This window comes from Nothobranchius furzeri, chromosome 4 (genome assembly GCF_043380555.1).
Source record: "Nothobranchius furzeri strain GRZ-AD chromosome 4, NfurGRZ-RIMD1, whole genome shotgun sequence".
Lineage (NCBI taxonomy): Eukaryota > Metazoa > Chordata > Actinopteri > Cyprinodontiformes > Nothobranchiidae > Nothobranchius > Nothobranchius furzeri.
The window spans coordinates 46720217-46739769 of record NC_091744.1 but is presented as its reverse complement, the minus strand read 5'-3'; the positions used below and the strand labels follow the sequence as shown (position 1 = coordinate 46739769).

Sequence of the window (19553 nt, the reverse complement as noted above, 5' to 3'; positions counted from 1 at the left end):
ATATCAGCAGGAGGGCAGATTGAGACAGAATGTCATGCATCTGTGACAGTGTGTGTCCTGTCACTGTGACCCGATTGATCATGCGCCCTGGCTACTTGGACAGGGGAGATCTCTTTGGCTGACTGGTTAATGTGCGTGACACATCAAACTTATTGGGAATTTTACAAGAAAAACAATGATGTGTTTGAATTTAATGTAACTTTATTCTTTCACAATGACCCTCTTCCTATTGAAAAAAACAAAAGTTGGATCCAAGATGGCTGACTTCAAAATGGCCACCATGGTCCATCTTGAAAAGTTTGCCCCCTCACATATACTAATGTACCACGTTAATATCACCACCAACCATTCCCATTTTATTAAGGTGTATCCATATAAATGGCCCACCCTGTAGACTTCTGGAAAACAAGTTTATTAAAGAAGCTGGACAACTGTAACAAAGCAGGAAGCTATGGACATATTTACACAAAACACTCCAGAGGGGCACAGGTCACGGGTCAAAACCAGACTGGGCATGGATTCCTAACACACACACATACACACACGCACGCACACACACACACACACACACGCATGCACGCGCGCACACACACACAGCACGTACACACACACGCACACGCACACACACAACATGCACACACAATTATGACAACGTTAAAGAACCTAATGCGAAGGTAGTGATCTGTTTTAACCCCACAACTTCAAGGAAACTCAGATTTATGAATAAAAACAACAAAAAAAAAACGCAGTACAGCTAACATGTTGGAGGGTTGAAGTTTAAATTCGTTATCTGGATTACTGGAGCTCCGGATTAAATAAGCTAGAGTTAGAAGATCTTAATATAAACAATTAGCTTCAGTTATCAGCCGATCAGAGGCCCCCAAAGTGGGGGTCAGGGGCTCACTGTGGGTCATGGAGCAACAGGTGATCTGAAGGAAGAGGGTAAATCTGAAAAACGATTTCTAGTAGAATGTTTTCACTGTAATCGTTGTAAAATGATTTATTACTAATATTGTTGTTTGTGTTTTCATGTTGCTTTTGAACAGCACCGGTTTGATCCCACCAGGGTCATAAATCTTAGTAGGTTTTGGGACAGGAGCGATAACGTTTCCAACAAGATCGGATCTTCTGATACCTTTTATTGTAATATTCTGTCTCTTTAACACACAGGCCTGAGGAGGGAGCTAACGCGGGATGTTTAATAAACTTGACAAACATCCTAATCCAGCTCTCCAATGTAAAACAAAGGAACATATTATTCTAATGAGGATTAGGATTAAATATCTTTAGCTGCCTGATCATACAGGTCTGTCTGCTAAATACTATCAGCAACAAAAAATGTAACACAAACGTAGCAGTTCTCTCCAATTTAGCATCGTCTTTTATGATTTTCTGTTAGATTCCTGCTAAACTTTGAATACGTTATGTCCCAGTGGTGAATCTGCGACTGATCTCTGGTCAGTTTAATCTCACACTAACAGAGACGCTACTGTGCCCTCAGGAACAGCTCCTTGCTTCTACTGAGCCTGTGCTGCTTGATTCTTCATCTCCTGCCACTGCTTCTCCCGCAGACTGAGCTCTGCTTCAGAAAAGGCAGCCGGGCCCCAGTTTGAGATCTTCAGTGGTCCCTTTGAACCTGATGGAGACACATTTCACATCATTCTCCAACAGCTAAAAAACACCTACACCATCTTTCTGAATGTAAAACTGCCCTTTTTATGTGTTGTTCACATAACTTTCATAAAATGAATCAGTCTGAAGCTCTGTTAGAGTCAGGGTCAGGGCCCCACAATGGGTCCAGAGATAGCTTAGTATTCGAAAATCTAAACCAGGGGTGTCAAACATACGGCCCGCAAGCAGGTTAAATCCGGCCCGCGGGATGGTTGTGTAAACTTTATTTTCATACTTTACAATGTAGAGTGAAAATAAACTTATCTTTGTGAGCAAGTTTTCTCTGTAATGAGTATAAATAAAACAAAGCTGCGCTCAAGGCTCACACAAGAACTTGAATCACATCCTGAAGTTGGCCGCCACTCAGGATGTGACTTCTGATATTGATGTGCTGGTGAAAGCTAAAAGATGTTAAGTAAAATGAGTCCAATATACTTTAAGTGCTGCATGAAACTGATCTAGCCATGTGATCATGTGACTCTTTGAATCACTAAGGAATGTTTTTTTAATTTGTTGATTTTTTTTTTTTCAAATTTTCAAGTACACTTCAGGTGTTGTACTTGTACTACACTGTCCTCAGGCTCCAGCCTTGTTTTATATTGATTGTATTAAAACAAAGAAAACAATCTGAAGTTTTTTTTTACTTTACCAGTCCGGCCCACTTGGGACTAGATTTCCCTCAATGTGGCCCCTGAGCTAAAATGAGTTTGACACCCCTGATCTAAACTATTCATTCTAAAGTCTGAACTGAAATATTTTTTTAAAACTGAAAGGTTTCAAAAATAAGTCAAACGATTTAAAAATGGAAAGATCAAAACTGTGAAAAAAGAGGTCATTTCATACATCAAAGTATTAAAGCTTTACAGTTTAAGAGAACTTCAGTGAGTTCCTTAAAAAAGTGAAAGAATTATTTAAAATGTAATCCTTTCTGTCAGGAAGAAAATCTATCTGAGGATAAATTCACTATAAATAACACCGATTAGATGTATGACCATATTCTGATGGGTCCAGATGCACTTATGCCCAGGCCTGATATGGCGCGCGCGCGTGTGTGTGTGTGTGTGTGTGCGTGCACGTGCGTGTGTGTGTGTCCCTATAGATATTACATATTAAGTCATGAAGTGCTCTGACATCTCACAGAGGCAGAGCAGGAGGTGTTTACCGGGCTGGATGAGCCGTAACAAGCCTTCGTGATGAGCCACTTTGTGCTTCCATGTTTGGGTGTTGTTGGCTGCATCTTCCAGCTTCTTCATCACCGCCTGATTCAAACAACATTAAAAACGTTAAAAGCTAAACAAAACCCTGGGACTCAAGAGGTTAAAACAACTTCAGTCCAAAATAAAATCAAACGATTTTATCAGCTTAAAGCCATAAACGTATCATCAAACACCTATTTTTATACAAAGTGTCACTGAAACCTATTTTAGCTGTACCTAAGTACCACCTCGTTTAACTTCTTGTAAACTACCATTTAATGTAAAACTGAATGTTTTCAAAAGAGTATTTACATAAATGTTTTATCTGTAGATTTAAATTAAATGAGTATTTGACTCTTCCAGCCACCTGGTACTGCTCGAGCGCCCCTCTCCTCTCCACCTCCAGCACTTCCAGTTGTTTCATGGCGCCCTGCAGGGCACTCTCCTTGGCCAGGCGTTCCTTCTCCAGCTCTTGTTTCTCTGCCTCGGTTTCTGAGATCGCTCGCTGCTGCCGCAGGTGGATCTGCTCCAGCTCAGCTCTCTTTATGGCCTCCTGTTCCAAAAGCCTGGTCCGAAGACACACACACTGGTCAGTCTCTAATATATCTACTATGGCCACAGTACGACTTCTACCAAGAATGTGTTGTCTGGTAGTTACTAATAAATTTACTCCCTCTGTTTTTTTAAATCACTACTAAAGAGTTGAAGCTATTGCTCTCAGGTAGGAACACTAGTGTCCAACGTACCAGTTTTAAGGCAACAGCCGTTTACTCTTCTTCAATTTGTAAACCAGAAGCTAGAACCTTAATGAGGTATTAACTAATTGGCTTACTAATATGATCCATCCTCAATTTAGATAAAATATAAAATATAAATTAAGGAAATTAACAATACTAATTAATAGATATCTAATTAACTAATAGATAATTTCATAATGAATTATTGGAAGGGTGAATAACTAAAATAACGAGTTTAATATTAAACATCGGTTAAAACAAGAATCTTGAACATCACTAACAGAAACAGAAGAGGAAAGCTGTATACTATTGGTCCAGGTGGGAATCTGAAATTTCATTGGCTGAGAGAAATAAGTCCCGCCTCCGCGAAATAAAACCGTGCGACGCAGCTGAGCGAGAGGAGAGACAAACGGCTGTGCAGCACGCAGATACAGAAAGCAAAGACTGAGCGGTTAGAGAGAGAGAGAGAGAGAAAAAAAAACAACGGTCGAAGCCGTGAAGAACCCTGATTTGGGTGCCGCATAGATAGAGGGAGAGGCGGACTTGACTCCTTCTAATAAGAGCTAGGAACTTGGAACAACCGCGGTGAGTAAAGAAAAAAGAAGAGAAAAAGCTAACGATGCAACTTTAAAAAAAAAAAGGAAACTTAAATAGCTTATTAAATTAATTCCATTCTTATAGATTTGTGTGGAGACGACAGAGTGAACCAATCCTCTGTAGGAGGGAACCGTTGGAGCGCGTTGGTGAGTGAATGAGATTAAATTCAGTAAATTATTAAATTCAAAAAGCTAATTACAGCAACCGAGGTGACAGCAGTGGGCTGCTAGACGTTAGATCCCAGGAGTTAACATCTCAAACTACCAGTTAACGGTGGTAGGGCATATAGGAGTTAACGGCTCAAACCGCCAGTTAACGGCGGTAGGGCATATGGGATTCCCAGGAGTTAACGGCTCAAACCGCCAGTTAATGGTGGTACGGCCTAGATGTACAAGGTCCTCAGGGGCGTTATAGCTAACGCCATAGAATTAGCAATGCGTCCCTTAACCAAACATTTAATAATAAAAAAAATAGATAAATAAAAATAAATAAAAGCTAACTGATTAGGGAGGAATTATTTTACAAAGGTGGACCAAAGGACCAGAATTTATATTTTGTTGAATTTTGTTATAGAACATTTTATTTATTTATTTATTTATTTATTTATTGTGTTACAGATATACAAGGTGTCACAATGCTGTATAGAAACACAACTAAATGTATCCTTGTTGTCATGAATGTATTTCTTGTTGAATAGTGTAGAGTAATAGAATCTAACTGAGCCTATTGAGCTGAACAATTGTTGTCATATGTAATTATATTTCCAGAGCTACTGAGAATTATTTTAATAGACAATCAAATTGATGTTATGTTAGTTGAACTGTGAACCCAAACATGATTGGCTATGCCAATAGAGTGAAGCATTTGTTTAAGTCTGTAAGACTTTATGCTGTGATGTGACGAGAAGGGTCGATGCCAACTCGCTAACAGTCCTGTTGTTTACAGGCTGGGTTTTTTTTTTTCCTTGGGTTTGATCCCGACTCCTATGATCACTCACTTGGAACGAGAACTGGATTTCTTCCTGACGAGGGAGATGGCGAGCCTTAACCACTGAACGAACCAGGACATCTCAAGTAACTGAAGAGCAGACTGCTCTCTTCTGTGAACAATCTCAACGGTGCGGTAGGAAAAAATCGCACCACCGGACTCTGACTTTCACCCCAAGCGTGGGGATTTGACTTGACGCCGGCTGACTTGTGACTCATATGATCAAATCTCATACCGAGCATTTTACTATTGTCGATTGTTTTCATCTGTTTTTGTGTGTTATCTTTATGTGTTATATTTCCCATTATTATTAAAATTTAGTATATAAACCGTTTCATGCTATACCCGTGACTCCAGTCATTCTTAAACAACCTCCAATTCTCCCCGAACCTAATTATTGGCCCATTTGTTTATTTTTTCTTTTAATTATCTTATTGTATCCTGTAATCCGGTTACATAAAACTTGGCGAGCCAGCCAGGAGAATTGTAGAGTTGTTACCTTAGCTAACCATTGACTGACATCATAAGAGTGCCTGGAGGTCACAGTGGTTTGCCATTTTGGCATTATTGGTACTTTTGAGTGTTTTAAAATGGAAGTTGTGAAAACAGAAAAGGTCAAAGTTTCAAATGCTGTTTTAATCAGTGGGTTAACTGATACAGACCTTGATGACGAAGTCTTTGGGTTTATGGAAGGATTCGGACCAGTTAACAGGCGCATTAAGTTACCAAACTGTGATCAGATTATTGTGGAGTTTCAACATGAAGCCACTGTTAAGGAATTAAAGAAACAATGTTTACCCTATGACAAACCTTGTACTAGGAACCCAGATGTTTTCTTCCATATTCAAGACCTAGCCAGCGCGTACAGTCTAGAAACTAGCACATCTGCCACTGATGCCTATCTGTCAGAGCTCAGGGACATAGCTGCGCGTAGCAATCAATCATTTAAAGACCTTCTAATGGAGGAACTGGCAAAAATTGGGGAATCTTTAGGAAGGGATACCCATGCATCTGAACCAGTCACTGAACCAGAGCCAATGCTCCATAGTGACCAAGTTACATATTCCCTGCCTTTAACACCAGAAGTTAACTATATGAACAACTCAAAGGACAATTGTCCACCTACAGAGACTGGAAAACAAAACCCTTGCATTCCACCAAATCTTTTAAACACACCTGAGGTTCAGCGAGTTATTGTGGAACACATTGTTAAAAGCAGTGAGGTTATCCCTCCGCCTACTTCACAATACAGACTAAAACCGTTCTCAGGGCGAGTTCCACACCCTTCTTTTGAAACTGACTATGATACTTGGCGTAGTAGTGTAGTGTTATGCATAAATGATCCTTCACTCACCAAGTCCCAAATTGTACGAAGAATCGTGGAGAGTCTGTCAGCCCCAGCAGCGAGCATCGTTAAAGCTCTTAGTCCAAAATCCGACCCGGAAACGTACCTTGAACATCTCGATTCAGCTTACGCAGCTGTCGAAGACGGCGACGAGCTCTTTGCTCGCTTCTTAAACACAAACCAGGACAGTGGTGAAAAACCTTCCGATTACTTTCAGAGGTTATACACCTTGTTAAACCTAGTTATTCAGAGGAATGGAATTTCCTCCAGTGACGCCGACCAGCAGCTGCTCAAGCAGTTTTGCAGAGGCTGTTGGGACAGCTCGCTGATTTCAAACCTGCAACTCGAACAAAAGAAAGACAACCCGCCTCATTTTACAGCACTTCTCCTCAAACTGCGCACTGAAGAAGACAAACAGGCTACTAAAGCAGCACGCATGAAACAACACTTAGGGGCACAACGAACTAGAGTGTATTCAAATGTGCAAACAACATGCTCTCAGAGTAAAAACACTTGTGAACTGGAAATAGATGATAACTGTGATGACTTACGCAAACAAATCGCTGAGCTCAGGAGCCAAATTGCACAGCTTAAGGTTAACAACACAGATAAAAAGGCAAAGAAAACTCAAAAAGAGTCAAAACCCCGTGTGGGGACTAAAATTCCAGATGAGCCCAAACAGATTCAGCAGATAACAGCAGTGGTGCCCAGACCAAAGCCTGGATACTGTTTTAAGTGCGGAGAAGATGGGCACATAGCTTCTAGCTGTAGCAACGAGCCAAATCCAGCACTAGTTGCAACTAAAAGACTTGCTCTTAGACAGAAGCAGCGCGAGTGGGAGATGTCAAAGCCAATTGCTCAGTCTCCTTTAAACCGGTAGAAGCTCCTATCGTGGGACAGATAGGTGCTAAAGTAGAACCAAGTCCCTCTAAGGAAAGGACAGAGAGACTTTTTTGCAAGCCAGTTCATGCTCATTCAGTGCCAAAACTTCCCAAAAGATTAGTGGGTGGGCGATGCACAGCTACAGTCTCAGTTAACAGTGTTGAATGTAATTGTTTACTGGATTCAGGGTCCCAGGTAACCACCATTGCCAATTCTTTTTACCAAGAACACTTACCTGACCTCTCAATTAAACCCATCAGTAATCTGTTAGAAGTCGAGGGCGCAAACGGTCAAGCAGTTCCTTATTTAGGATACATAGAGATAAGTGTCACATTTCCAAAAGAGCTCGATCAGTCTGGACTTGAGTTACCTACCCTTGCGTTAGTGGTTCCGGATATAAGCTCAAACTCTGATACACCACTACTCATTGGCACAAACACACTCGATCCTTTGTATGAGCAATTGTCTGCCAATAACTTACCTGATTCCAAGGCACTCTCTTATGGGTACCAACACGTGCTAAAAGCCTTAGCAGTCAGAAAAAAACAAAGCAAAGATGGACGAGTTGGTGTGGTGAAGCTTCGAGGGAGAACCCAAGAAGTTCTCCCTGCAAATAAAAAACTGTTACTAGAAGGGTTTATGCAACCCAGCCAAAACAAGCATGAGCCTTATGCACTCATTGAACAACCCACCAATGGTTCTCTACCAGGGGGTATAATTGTAGACTGTTGCCTCATTTCCTTACCTTCACATGGTCCATACAAAGTACCTGTTGTACTAAGAAACGAAACTAACCATGACATCACATTACCCACTAACTGTGTGATCGCTGAGTTAGTTAAAGCCGATCGTGTTATGCCATATCCAGAACCTGACAAAAGTGATCAGAAAGTACTTGCGGCGTGTAGTTCGCAGCAACAGACTTCACCTTCAAACCCTCCTCTCAGTTTTGACTTCGGTACTTCGCCCTTGTCCGAAGAATGGAAAGGGAGGATCACCAACAAACTTAACACTTACTCCGATGTGTTTTCGCACCACGATCTTGATTTTGGTCATACACAACAGATAAGACATCACATCAACTTAAAAGACGAGACCCCATTCAAACAGAAATCTCGGCCGATCCATCCACATGATTATGAAGCCGTGAGAAAACATTTGGAAGCCCTCTTGGAAACCGGTATAATAAGAGAGTCGGAGTCTCCATTTGCCTCACCAATAGTGGTAGTTCGGAAAAAGAATGGTGAGGTACGTCTATGTATAGACTATAGAAAGCTTAATCTGCAAACCATTCGCGACGCATATGCCCTGCCTAACTTGGAGGAGTCCTTTTCTGCTCTCGCTGGATCACAGTGGTTTTCTGTGATGGACCTCAAGTCAGGTTACTATCAAATAGAGATGTGTGAAAAGGATAAACCTAAAACTGCTTTTGTTTGCCCGTTTGGGTTTTATGAATTTAACCGTATGCCACAAGGAATAACAAATGCTCCAAGCACTTTCCAACGGGTTATGGAAAAGTGTATGAAGGACATTAATCTGAAGGAAGTGTTAGTTTTCCTAGACGACTTGATCGTCTTTTCCAACTCCTTGGAAGAACACGAAACCAGACTTTCTCACGTTCTTGAACGGCTTAGAGAATACGGACTCAAGCTATCACCAGATAAGTGTCGTTTTTTCCAGACATCTGTGCGTTATCTTGGACATATAGTATCTCGAGATGGCATAAAAACCGATCCAGATAAGGTGGAAGCACTCAAAACATGGCCGAAGCCTCAGACTTTGAAGGAACTCCAATCTTTCTTAGGATTTACCGGTTATTACCGACGCTTCGTTAAAGATTACTCAAATATTGTCAAGCCACTAACATCTCTCACGGCTGGTTATCCACCCAAACGGAAAAACTTTAAAACACCACCATGTAGATCAAAGTACTTGAACCCCAAAGAACCCTTTGGGAATCGTTGGAGCCAAGACTGTGAGAAGTCCTTTCAAACTATTATTGAAAAACTTACCACTTCGCCAGTTCTTGGCTACGCTGACGCAAAACTCCCATATCTAGTACACACAGATGCTAGTACGACCGGACTCGGTGCAGCGCTATACCAAGTGCAAAACGGTGTCACACAGGTAATCGCTTATGCAAGTCGCGGTTTAAGCTCTAGTGAAACTAGGTACCCTGCGCACAAGTTGGAGTTTCTAGCCTTAAAGTGGGCCATAACAGATAAGTTTCATGACTATTTGTATGGGAACACATTCACTGTCATTACTGATAATAATCCGTTAACTTACCTCTTAACAACGGCAAAACTCGATGCAACGAGCTATCGTTGGCTAGCTGCGTTGTCCACCTATAATTTTGACATCAGATACCGTGCAGGTACACAGAACGTTGACGCGGATGGCCTGTCTAGGAGGCTGCATGATAAACCTGAAGACAACTCAAAATTCACTGAGGAATGCCAACGACTAGATGAGTTCCAATCTCATCTTTTATCCTCTGTCAAAGAAGTCGAGCTTCAACTTCAAGCCGAAGCAGTGAAGGCAACATGCCAAAAGCACATGGTCTTGGATGAGACTGATTCTCCTTGTGGTTTAGTTCAGTCACTTGCCATGTCTGCAGCGGCCATTCCAGACCTATTCCAGTTGGAAGACAATAGTGACAGTTTCTTTGCTGTGCCCAAGTATAACCATGCTGACCTTGTCTCCTTGCAGAGGAAAGATCCAACCATTGGCCGAGTCATTCAGCTGCTTATGACTGACAATAAACCGCCAACTGATACTATTGCAGAACCCCCGGTGGTTCTTAATCTTTTGAGAGAGTGGAAACGGTTTGAGTTTCAAAATGATTTACTGTACCGGAGACGCCAATTAGGACCAGAGACATCATTGCAGTTAGTCTTGCCTGATTCATTACGTTCAACAGTCATGCAAAGCCTACATGATGATATGGGGCATCTTGGGGTTGAACGTACGACAGATCTCATTCGGTCCCGTTTTTACTGGCCAAGAACTTGCGAAAGATGTATCCGTCGGAAGGCCCTCCCTGACAAAGCTGCTCCAATGGTGAGTATTACCACCACCAGACCTATGGAGTTAGTTTGCATGGATTTTCTCTCCATAGAACCAGACAGTAAGAACACTAAAGATGTCTTAGTGATTACAGACCATTTTACAAAGTATGCAGTGTCCATCCCAACCAAAGATCAGAAAGCCACCACCGTCGCGAAGAACCTGTGGGAACATTTTTTAGTCCACTACGGGTTTCCTGAGCGTCTTCATAGTGATCAGGGACGGGATTTCGAATCACATACAATCAAGGAACTTTGTTCTTTACTTGGTATCCGTAAAGTCAGAACGAGCCCTTATCACCCTCGTGGCAACCCCGTTGAACGGTACAATCGTACATTACTCAGCATGTTGGGAACTTTACAAGCCACTGAGAAACATCACTGGCGCGATTTTGTAAAACCACTTACTCACTCGTACAATTGTACAAAAAATGACGTGACGGGATACTCTCCCTACGAGCTAATGTTCGGTAGGCAGCCTCGGTTGCCTATAGATATTGCCTTTGGGTTACCGCATTTGAACAAGCCCTCTATAACTCATTCTCAGTATGTTAAAGAACTGAAGAGTCATCTGGAACAGAGTTATGACATTGTCATAAAAAACTCTCAAAAAACAGCGAGGAAGAACAAAGAACGGTTCGACAGAAACATTCGTGAGTCCACACTAGGTGTGGGAGATCGTGTTTTAGTCCGAAATCTTCGCTTAAGAGAAAAGCATAAATTAGCAGACAAATGGGAGCAAACAGTGTATATAGTTCTCAAACAGATGGAAAACTTGCCAGTATACACTGTAAAACCAGAGAACGGAGAAGGACCCAACAGAACACTCCACAGAGATCTTTTACTGCCTTGTGGTTTTCTCTCTTCATTAGAAAATGAAACAGAACGCGTTACGAAACCTAGCAGACCTCATACAAGACAGAGTTCAGCCTTAGAACCTGACCCAGATGAGCCACTTGACGAAGAGGTAGATGAGTTTTATTACTCTGATCTTCCACAAGTGCTAAACCGACCATCCTATCAAATAGCGGTCACCTTGCCAAATAGGGAACTCATAGCAGATTCAGGACCGGTAAATAATATTCAACAACAAAACACACTATCCTTACACACAGGGGATCGCAAGGAACCAACCTTAGCTGGTAATGAAAATGCTGAATTGTCCTTACTTGACAAAGGCATCAACACCGAAACATTCTTACCTGACAGAATGAGTGAAACTGCGACATTCTTACCTGAAAGAGTGAAAGAAGCAGCAACATACTTACCTGAAAAAACGAAAAAAAACGAAGTATACTTACCTGACGTAGAAACGGGGGATGAAACTAACACAAACCTACCTCAATTGGATGGTGTCCTAAAGTCGCAGCAACGTGATGTAAGTTTTGAACCCATCATACACGATCAGACACATACATCTGAAAAGACCAAAGTCTTAGAGAATAGCTCATCAGCTCTGTCGGAAACAGAGAGCTCACTTCGTCCTGTCTCAGTTGAGAATCAAACCGAAACGGATGAGCATGATACTGTGCAACCAGAGATGTATGTCAGGAGATCTGAACGAAGTAGTCAGCCTCCTCAAAGACTAACTTACTCTCAATTGGGCAATCCACTAGTGACCGTAGTTAGGTCCCTTTTCCAAGGACTTAATAAAGCTTTTATTGACTCTCTTACTCAAGAAGTTGTGTACCCCGTAGAAACAATGCACAGGGACGTGCATGATATTTAATGGGGGAGGATGTAAACCAGAAGCTAGAACCTTAATGAGGTATTAACTAATTGGCTTACTAATATGATCCATCCTCAATTTAGATAAAATATAAAATATAAATTAAGGAAATTAACAATACTAATTAATAGATATCTAATTAACTAATAGATAATTTCATAATGAATTATTGGAAGGGTGAATAACTAAAATAACGAGTTTAATATTAAACATCGGTTAAAACAAGAATCTTGAACATCACTAACAGAAACAGAAGAGGAAAGCTGTATACTATTGGTCCAGGTGGGAATCTGAAATTTCATTGGCTGAGAGAAATAAGTCCCGCCTCCGCGAAATAAAACCGTGCGACGCAGCTGAGCGAGAGGAGAGACAAACGGCTGTGCAGCACGCAGATACAGAAAGCAAAGACTGAGCGGTTAGAGAGAGAGAGAGAGAGAAAAAAAAACAACGGTCGAAGCCGTGAAGAACCCTGATTTGGGTGCCGCATAGATAGAGGGAGAGGCGGACTTGACTCCTTCTAATAAGAGCTAGGAACTTGGAACAACCGCGGTGAGTAAAGAAAAAAGAAGAGAAAAAGCTAACGATGCAACTTTAAAAAAAAAAGGAAACTTAAATAGCTTATTAAATTAATTCCATTCTTATAGATTTGTGTGGAGACGACAGAGTGAACCAATCCTCTGTAGGAGGGAACCGTTGGAGCGCGTTGGTGAGTGAATGAGATTAAATTCAGTAAATTATTAAATTCAAAAAGCTAATTACAGCAACCGAGGTGACAGCAGTGGGCTGCTAGACGTTAGATCCCAGGAGTTAACATCTCAAACTACCAGTTAACGGTGGTAGGGCATATAGGAGTTAACGGCTCAAACCGCCAGTTAACGGCGGTAGGGCATATGGGATTCCCAGGAGTTAACGGCTCAAACCGCCAGTTAATGGTGGTACGGCCTAGATGTACAAGGTCCTCAGGGGCGTTATAGCTAACGCCATAGAATTAGCAATGCGTCCCTTAACCAAACATTTAATAATAAAAAAAATAGATAAATAAAAATAAATAAAAGCTAACTGATTAGGGAGGAATTATTTTACAAAGGTGGACCAAAGGACCAGAATTTATATTTTGTTGAATTTTGTTATAGAACATTTTATTTATTTATTTATTTATTTATTTATTTATTTATTGTGTTACAGATATACAAGGTGTCACAATGCTGTATAGAAACACAACTAAATGTATCCTTGTTGTCATGAATGTATTTCTTGTTGAATAGTGTAGAGTAATAGAATCTAACTGAGCCTATTGAGCTGAACAATTGTTGTCATATGTAATTATATTTCCAGAGCTACTGAGAATTATTTTAATAGACAATCAAATTGATGTTATGTTAGTTGAACTGTGAACCCAAACATGATTGGCTATGCCAATAGAGTGAAGCATTTGTTTAAGTCTGTAAGACTTTATGCTGTGATGTGACGAGAAGGGTCGATGCCAACTCGCTAACAGTCCTGTTGTTTACAGGCTGGGTTTTTTTTTTTCCTTGGGTTTGATCCCGACTCCTATGATCACTCACTTGGAACGAGAACTGGATTTCTTCCTGACGAGGGAGATGGCGAGCCTTAACCACTGAACGAACCAGGACATCTCAAGTAACTGAAGAGCAGACTGCTCTCTTCTGTGAACAATCTCAACGGTGCGGTAGGAAAAAATCGCACCACCGGACTCTGACTTTCACCCCAAGCGTGGGGATTTGACTTGACGCCGGCTGACTTGTGACTCATATGATCAAATCTCATACCGAGCATTTTACTATTGTCGATTGTTTTCATCTGTTTTTGTGTGTTATCTTTATGTGTTATATTTCCCATTATTATTAAAATTTAGTATATAAACCGTTTCATGCTATACCCGTGACTCCAGTCATTCTTAAACAACCTCCAATTCTCCCCGAACCTAATTATTGGCCCATTTGTTTATTTTTTCTTTTAATTATCTTATTGTATCCTGTAATCCGGTTACAAATTCAAATTCAATTCTAAGATACTTTATTAATTCCAGAGGGAAATTAGAGTTTCAGTACACACAATTCTGAGATCAGACATACAGTTGTGGTCAGAGGTTTACATACACATGTAAAAAATATAATAAAATGGCTCTACTGAGTGTCCCGTTATTTCTAAAACTCTGATTTTTCTCTGATAGAGTGATTGGAACAGATACTTCTTTGTCACAAAAACATTCATGAAGTTTGGTTCTTTAATGTCTTTATTATGGGTTAACAGAGAAAAGTGATCACATTTGCTGGGTCACAAATATACATACAGCAACATGAACTAGCAATTTAGGTGACTTAGAAACGTGTCAGTGAACTGAGCTTCATAGCATGGCCTCTTAACTTCTTGTGAGTGATTATGAGGGACTACAGTGGGTGACTTCTCATAGGCCAGGTAAATAGGGCTCATTGGATACAAACGCTACAATGGGAAAGTCAAAGGAGCTCAGCATGGATCTGAAAAAGCGAATTATTGACTTGAACAAGTCAGGAAAGTCACTTGCGGCCATTTCAAAGCAGCTGCAGGTCCAAAGAGCAACAGTGCAAACAATTGTTTGTAAGTATAAGGTGCATGGCACTGTTTCATCACTGCCAAGATCAGGAAGAAAACGCAAGATATCACCTGCTGCTGAGAGAAAATTGGTCAGGAGGGTAAAGAGTGAACCAAGAATCACCAAAAAGCAGATCTGCCAAGAATTAGAAGCTGCTGGAACACAGGTGTCATTGTCCACAGTCAAACGTGTTTTGCATCTCCATGGACTGAGAGGCTGCCGTGCAAGAAGGAAGCCCTTGCTCCAAAAGCGGCACCTTAAGGCTCGACTGAAGTTTGCTGCTGATCACATGGACAAAGATAAGACCTTCTGGAGGAAAGTTCTGTGGTCAGACGAAACAAAAATCGAGCTTTTTGGCCACAATGCCCAGCAATATGTTTGGAGGAGAAAAGGTGAGGCCTTTAACCCCAAGAACACCATGCCTACAGTCAAGCATGGTGGTGGGAATATTATGCTGTGGGGCTGTTTTGCTGCCAATAGAACTGGTGTTTTACAGAGAGTAAATGCGATAATGAAGAAGGAGGATTACCTTCACATTCTTCAACATAACCTAAAATCATCAGCACGAAGGTTGGGTCTTGGGCGCAGTTGGGTGTTCCAACAGGACAATGACCCCAAACACACATAAAAAATGGTAAAGGAATGGCTAAATCAGGCTAGAATAAGGGTTTTAGAATGGCCTTCCCAAAGTCCTAACTTAAACCCCATTGAAAACATGTGGACAGTGCTGAAGAAACAAGTCCATGTCAGAAAGTCATCAAATTTAACTGAACTTCACCAATTCTGTCAAGAGGAGTGGTCAAAGATTCAACCAGAAGCTTGCCAGAAGCTTGTGGATGGCTACCAAAAGCGCCTGATTGAAGTGAAAATGGCTAAGGGACATGTAACCAAATATTAGCACTGCTGTATGTATATTTGTGACCCAGCAAATGTGATCACTTTTCTCTGTTAACCCATAATAAAGACATTAAAGAACCAAACTTCATGAATGTTTTTTGTGACAAAGAAGTATCTGTTCCTATCACTCTGTCAGAGAAAAATCAGAGTTTTAGAAATAACGGGACACTCAGTAGAGCCATTATATTATATTTTTTACAATTGTATGTAAACCTCTGATCACAACTGTACATATACACATGACAAGAATTGGTGACTGTGGTTATTCGCAACCCAAGTCGCGCTACCGTAATAGATCAAGAGGGTTTATATGAGGATTGAGTCAGGGGGAGGGAAAAAAGGCACTTCAGAGTTACCCTCAACTGAGAGGGCAGCTTTGTTATGCAAAAAAACACCTCAGACAGAAATGCAACAGACTTCAGACATTACACAGCATAAGTGTCCACTAGGTGGGGTGGTAGGGTTGGGACTCTCCTCACTTCAGTGCGTGCAGCCACATGGAGCAGCGCTCAACACCTCCGTTTGGACAGGGGAGGGAGATAATGGGTTAGAGGGCACATTGACACCTAGATACGGTTCCACAGCCTTCCCCGGTCACAGTCCCGCCCAGGCTGGGATAGGGAGAAGAGTTACCATGGCGACGGCAGCATTCCACATTTCTTCTGAGGGGGGAGTTTTCACTTCAGCCGCACAGGCTCCAAGGGCTCCAGATTCAGATAAAAATTGTTTTGGGGACAGACAGAGATAATTTCCTCTCTGCCTTAGAGTTCTGTTGGTCTACAACCCCTCTAGATCCAATAATGGCGTAATTAATCTATCCCGATCCGTGCTGATCCGTCCACTCGCTCCTTGATGGAATCCACCTTCTGTGCCAGAGCCTGAATCTCAGCCAAAGTTCCAAGCTTGCGACTCATCTCGACAACTATATGAGTTTGTGCGTTTACAGCACGATGCAATCCATCCCTGAGCTCCGGGATTGAGCCAATATTCCTCTAAAGCTCGTTAATTTTCCGGTAAGCCAGGTAACCGCTCATGCCAAACAGCAGGAATCCCGACAACAACACCACGAATATCCAGACATCTTCAGAATCCTCTACAGACAGCTGAGAGAGGCAGATCAGGTTCCACTGTTTCCAGGAGTCCATGATATACCCAGCTGGCTCTGTCCCAGAGGGGCATCCGGGAGCCCCTTCTTCCGTTCTCATCGTTGAAAAAATTTTGTCAATCGTGTTGAGAGACCGACTGACCAGGTCCATTTTTAATAGTTTCCAGTAAAAATGCAGAAAGCGCCATACACAGACAGACAGGGCAAAGAGCCTTGGGGTAAGGAGGGAGTGAGAGGAGAAAAAAGCATCTGTACTCTCCAAGAGCCGGAAGAAGCTCATATAAGGCTAGCAGTTAGCTTTTTCAGCTCACCAACCAATAAAAAATACAAGAAGGAAAAGAAGTTTGCTTTTTTTGTTGGCATCATGTCAGAGCCAGGAAATAAAAGTCAGAGAGTAATGTCTTTGGAGGCGAAGCCTAGAGCTAAAACCAGAGTGAACATTGGCGCGGCCTACACTCGTTTGTTGGAGCTGAAGAAGGCTATAAAATCACAGACTGATGGTGACCTGGCTTTGTTGTTACTAGACTCGTAAGTGATTTTTCACCCAACAGTGTTGATCTTTTTAATTCACAGTTTATTTAGAATATGTTGGCTCATGTAAGCGTTAGCTTGTTGTCAGTCCTAGCTACAGCAGGCTGCTGCAGGGTTGTTTGCGACAGTTGTAATTCCACTTTCACCCAGAAGGAGGGAGAAGCGGGGAACTTATTAAGTGTTGCTTTAACTTAGAGTTTGGACACAGCAGGTCAGGTCTACTGAGGCGGAAGAGGTGTGCCCACTGTGACATTAGGTGATGCTATGGGGCTGTGGGAGACGCTCAGGGAAACTTTTTAAACTTCATCAGAATAATTTTAAGGCACAGTAGCTTTCATTGTAAAGGTGATACATCTAAATCTCACCCTGGAGAATGCTTCATTCATGTCAGCATTGTCATGGTCTGTGTCTGCGTCTTTTCCCATGTGTCTCTTGATGTCTTCCATCCCTCTTTTGATTCCCCTTTTGTGTCTCTTAACGCCCTCATGTGTCCTTTGTCTGCGTCTTATTTATGTGCCTTCTGTTTGTAGCCTTTCAGGTCATCCCCAGCCCCTCCAGTTGTAGCTCCAGCCTCTTTGTCCCCAGCTCAGTGTGTGTGTGTGTGTCATTCCCCAGCTTAGTGTGTGTGTGTGTGTGTGTGTGTGTATGTCCTTCTCCAGATGTGTGTGTGTGTGTGAGTGTGTGTGTTCTTCTCCAGTCAGGTCCGGTGTCCTCCCCTGCTCCTTCCTGCTCCTCCTCCCTGATTAGTTATTGCCTTCACCTGGTTCTCTCCCCACACACCTGCAGCTCATCTGCCTCCCATTATGCCCCAGTCTATAAAGCCCTGTCTGTTTCTCATTGTCTTGTCGGTTCATTGTTGTTTGTCAGCATGATTTATTCTGTCAGTCTGCCCGTTCCTCTGGTGTTTTTGGATCTCCTGATCATTTCCTGATTTTTGGATTTCGGCTCCCTGCCTTTTGGATTTATTTTTATTTTTGGACTCATCCTACAATAAAAGGATTTTCTTTATATCAACTCCTGCCTCGTGTCATCCTGGGTATCTGCATTTTGGGTCCAAACCGTCCTCTCAACGTGACAAGCATGAAGTGAAAACTCTGTTTGCTCCTTGTCCTTGTGCAGCTGAGCACAGTGATTTTGTTTAAGGACCTGCTTGATGCACGCTTTAATGGTCAGCTAAATGTGAGGTGGAAAGTTGATGTCAGCACAGAGGAAGGAAGTAAAGACAGGAAATGTGGTGGCGCGAGGTGAGTGGAGTCTGGCTCCATATCAGACTCCCTTCAAGAAAAGAAAAGGAGAAGTAGACAAAAAATAATAACAGGCACGTAAATCTATGTCAAACAGAGGAATAAACCAGGGAGGTGACCGGTAATGTCTGGTACCATCAGAAGAGAAGGAGCTGGGAAAGTGAAAGTCACCCCTCATAATTTACTATATACCACTGACCGTGCCTGAAGCTTACGGACGGTTTCCTCATCCTGTCTGGCGCGCCTTTCCTCCTCCAATGCGTCCTCCAGCCGGTGATACATGTCCTCCAGCTCTTTGACTCTCTGCAGGTACTGCTCCAGCTCAGTGGACTTCTGGGCCACCTGCTCCTCCATCTCCTGCCGTACCTACAGTTTCAACAGTACCAGGAAAAAAAGAAAATGTCAGCATTTCTTACGCGTCTTTATAGGCCTAATAACACTTTAGACGTTTATGACAAAATGTCTGTAAAACTATATAAAAACTTCCAAGAAAACTGAGATCAGAAGAAATGTTAAAGCTAGAGAGAATGGCTGGCTCATTAGGGTCACCATTCTCCTGAAGGAGAAACTGAGCCTTGATCAAACAACTTGAAGTCACACCTAAAACCTGATTGGTGAGCAGCAGAAGAGTCAGGTGATCGTTTGTTTACACTTGAATGCATCTGCAGCCTTACTTCTAAGTCTTTTACTGTTAGCGCAGGTTAAGACAGGCACTTCGAAAACAGGAAGTACCAGAAACAAACATTTATCTGCTCTTACACCACATCCATGCTCAACTGAACATTTCATGATTTTAGACTAAATTGGGCAACATGGATCCTGCTTCACTGCAAAAGTGAAGATGTAAGTCGAAACGTCAGGCTGTTCCTCCTGCTAAAACATCTGCCTGTTTCCAGAGGTTCCTCTCTGCTCGGTGTTATGCTTCATTCTGTCTGCTGGCCTCACATGTGGAGGGAATTCCTTGCTAA

General features: G+C 42.0%; 1 protein-coding gene across 2 annotated transcripts in view; it reads right to left on the bottom strand.

Annotated features, from left to right (window-relative positions):
• Positions 1 to 396: 396 nt before the first annotated feature.
• Positions 397 to 19553, bottom strand: part of swap70b (switching B cell complex subunit SWAP70b) — a 76317-nt gene continuing 57160 nt past the window's right edge. For both annotated transcript variants that reach the window (XM_070550208.1, XM_070550207.1), the window contains 4 exons: positions 18785 to 18951; positions 3235 to 3433; positions 2834 to 2930; positions 397 to 1636 (listed from right to left, as the gene is read on the bottom strand). In XM_070550208.1, coding sequence (XP_070406309.1) covers positions 1518 to 1636; positions 2834 to 2930; positions 3235 to 3433; positions 18785 to 18951 — 582 coding nt within the window. In that variant the 3' untranslated portion in view covers positions 397 to 1517. The remainder of the gene's footprint in view (positions 1637 to 2833; positions 2931 to 3234; positions 3434 to 18784; positions 18952 to 19553) is intronic.